This window comes from Austrofundulus limnaeus, unplaced genomic scaffold (genome assembly GCF_001266775.1).
Source record: "Austrofundulus limnaeus strain Quisiro unplaced genomic scaffold, Austrofundulus_limnaeus-1.0 Scaffold64, whole genome shotgun sequence".
Lineage (NCBI taxonomy): Eukaryota > Metazoa > Chordata > Actinopteri > Cyprinodontiformes > Rivulidae > Austrofundulus > Austrofundulus limnaeus.
Window position 1 is genome coordinate 129,927 of NW_013952466.1, and position 2,588 is coordinate 132,514.

At 40.7% G+C, this 2,588-nt stretch overlaps 1 protein-coding gene across 1 annotated transcript in view; it reads left to right on the forward strand.

Moving 5' to 3' along the window:
• Positions 1–1,145, forward strand: part of rpl35 (ribosomal protein L35) — a gene marked incomplete at its 5' end in the record, with an annotated part of 5,857 nt that extends 4,712 nt beyond the window's left edge. Inside the window, 1 exon segment of the mRNA XM_014009963.1 lies at positions 956–1,145. Within this exon segment, the coding sequence (XP_013865417.1) occupies positions 956–1,105 (150 nt within the window). The 3' untranslated portion in view covers positions 1,106–1,145.
• Between the last annotated feature and the right edge of the window lie 1,443 nt (positions 1,146–2,588).

The window sequence follows — 2,588 nt, forward strand, 5'->3', positions numbered from 1 at the left end:
ACACACACACACACACACACACGTGTTTCCTCCTCGCGACGCGGCTCACATCAAATCAAACCGTCTTTTAAAAAAAAATTAACGTGGCGTATACTTTCTATGTACTTGGCCTAACAACACAATTTAAAAAGCTGGTTTAAAGTTTGAAGTCTTTTCTCTCGAGGGTCTCAGAGGGCGGATCTTTACAGGTAGAGTTTTTTTCTTTCTAAACTTTATTTAGGACAGCAGCATTGACGACGCTCTGCGGGTGATGTAAACGGCTCCACATGGCGAGGGATGCATAAATCACACAACACAATGAATCGATGATGAAATTTGTTGCGAACGCTTTTAATAATCGATTTTTATTGATTTTAATCAATTCGTTGTTGCAGCCCTAGAYGTCACATATTTTCTGCTTTTGTGGGTCACATCAGTTCACACTGGAGTGTGACGTAGGTCGCATTTAAAATGGAATGTGAACGCTCACACAGAAAAAACGTAAAATAAAATGAGATTTGAGCATTAAGATCTGCAGTGTGAACACAGCCCAGTGTTCTGCTGCTGAAACTGTTTTCCTGTCGTCCTGATGCATCTCAGTAATCCAGGTAAAAAATCAAAAGGAAAAAAATTGTATAGGTTCTCTGGACGGGTTCTTCTTTAATGAAACGTTTCGTCTCTCTTCCAAGAGACTTCGTCTCTCCGTCCAGAGGACTATACAWTTTTTTTCCTTTTGTTTTCCTGTCATTTAAATTCAAACTTTTCTCAGATGATTGTAACTTGTTTTCACTTCAGTGGACTGTTGCAGAGTCCTTTGTTAGACTGAACAGGATTTATGGCTCCTGTTGGTTGGCACATRGCTTAAAACTCGAGCACAGTTTTTACTTTCCGTGCTTGGTTTGAATGTTTAACAGTGGCAGTTTGCAGAGAAACAAYGTTTTTCTGAACTTTTCGATCTTTCCTTCATGTCTTCTAGGGCAAGAAGTACAAGCCCCTGGATCTGAGACCCAAGAAGACCAGAGCAATGCGCCGCCGGCTCAACAAGCACGAAGAGAGTCTGCGCACCAAGAAACAGCAGAGGAAAGACCTCCTCTATTCCATGCGCAAATTTGCTGTCAAAGCCTGATGCTTTTTCTGTTGACAAAATAAAATCTGGATAAAAAAACTTTCTGTTGAAGATTTCCTCTGCCTGCCTCAGTCAGCCACGCTAGCACGTCTTTAGGTCCTGCAGCTTGTTCTAACCATTCAGTGTTGTGTATTCACAGAAGGGATGTGTTGAGAAGAGTAGAGCAGGTTTATCAGACACTGTCCAAGAATGTACAAATCAGTGTGCTACACATCATCTGACATCCAAAGATCAACACGTGACAAAAGTTTATACATCAGAGGTTTGTTTGCAGCTCATCTGGACACGTCTTCTGTCTGGTGAAACTGAGTGGGTCGAGGTGGGCAGGGAGTTAAAGTCAGCCCGCCCCTACTGCAGAGGGAGATGACGGCTGAAAAATGATTGATGTGAAAGAAATATAATGAAGTGATGAAATAGTTGTGACCACCCAGATTAAACMGATTAATCACAAAACAACCACAGAATTACTGAACTGAGATGTTTGAAAACATGAGCGTCCATCAGCTCAGCTGGGTTCTGCTTCATGAAGCTCATGTCTGAGCRGGACATGGTGTCTTCAGCTGGAATTTATGAACGATGTGAGGGAGCCTTAAAGTCAGACCTCTGCCGTCTAAACTCAAATGATTTTGACCACAGGATTACACTGGAACATTGAAAACTTTAAAACTTGCAACCAAAACAACAAACTGCCCTTGTGAAAATATTTGTGGAAAACAAAGTATCCAAAAACTTACTGTCGAATTTCTGAGGTTTGAATTGTAAAAGTTGGATACTTTTCTTTAATTGGGGTTGTTTCCATCGTCACCATGTACAGTTGAAAACAGATGTTTACATACRCCAATCATTTTTGTTTTGATGAGTTATTTGGGTGTGTCACCACAGGCTCCTCAGTTTCATGAAGTTTGTCTTGTTCTTCCCGACTGAACTGAGTCAGGTTTGTAGACGACCCACTTTCTCATGTTTCCTTTGAGATCAGGGCCCATATTTATCAAACTTCTTAGAATTACTCTTAAGAATGCTGTGAAGAGTGGACTTGAGTATAAAAATTTATTAGTTAGAAGCTGAGAGTAAAAGTCAATTATCAAGCGTCTCAGTCATTCTTAAGTGTCAGTCTTAGAGCTGACGTGCCTCAAAGCTGATCCTGGATGACGTCGTTAGAAAAACCCCTGGCATGAACCAATCACTGCCTCAGATTTCATGTTCAAGAATATTGTCGGAGAAATGTCAAGATAAAACTGTGAAAACCCTAAGAGAAGTTCACTTTCAACACACTGATGTCACCTTGTACTAATCGTCTGTAAATGACATAAAATGTCCTCATTTGCATCGTGAATACAGACGAAAATCACAGGTTTTTATATCAAAAACTGCAGCTTTAAAGTTATTTTATGTCTCAGAGTCTGAGGTCATGTTGAGCTTTCACACTTCTCTTTGCCACTGTCTGCAGACAACACCGGCTTTACACACACACACACACACACAC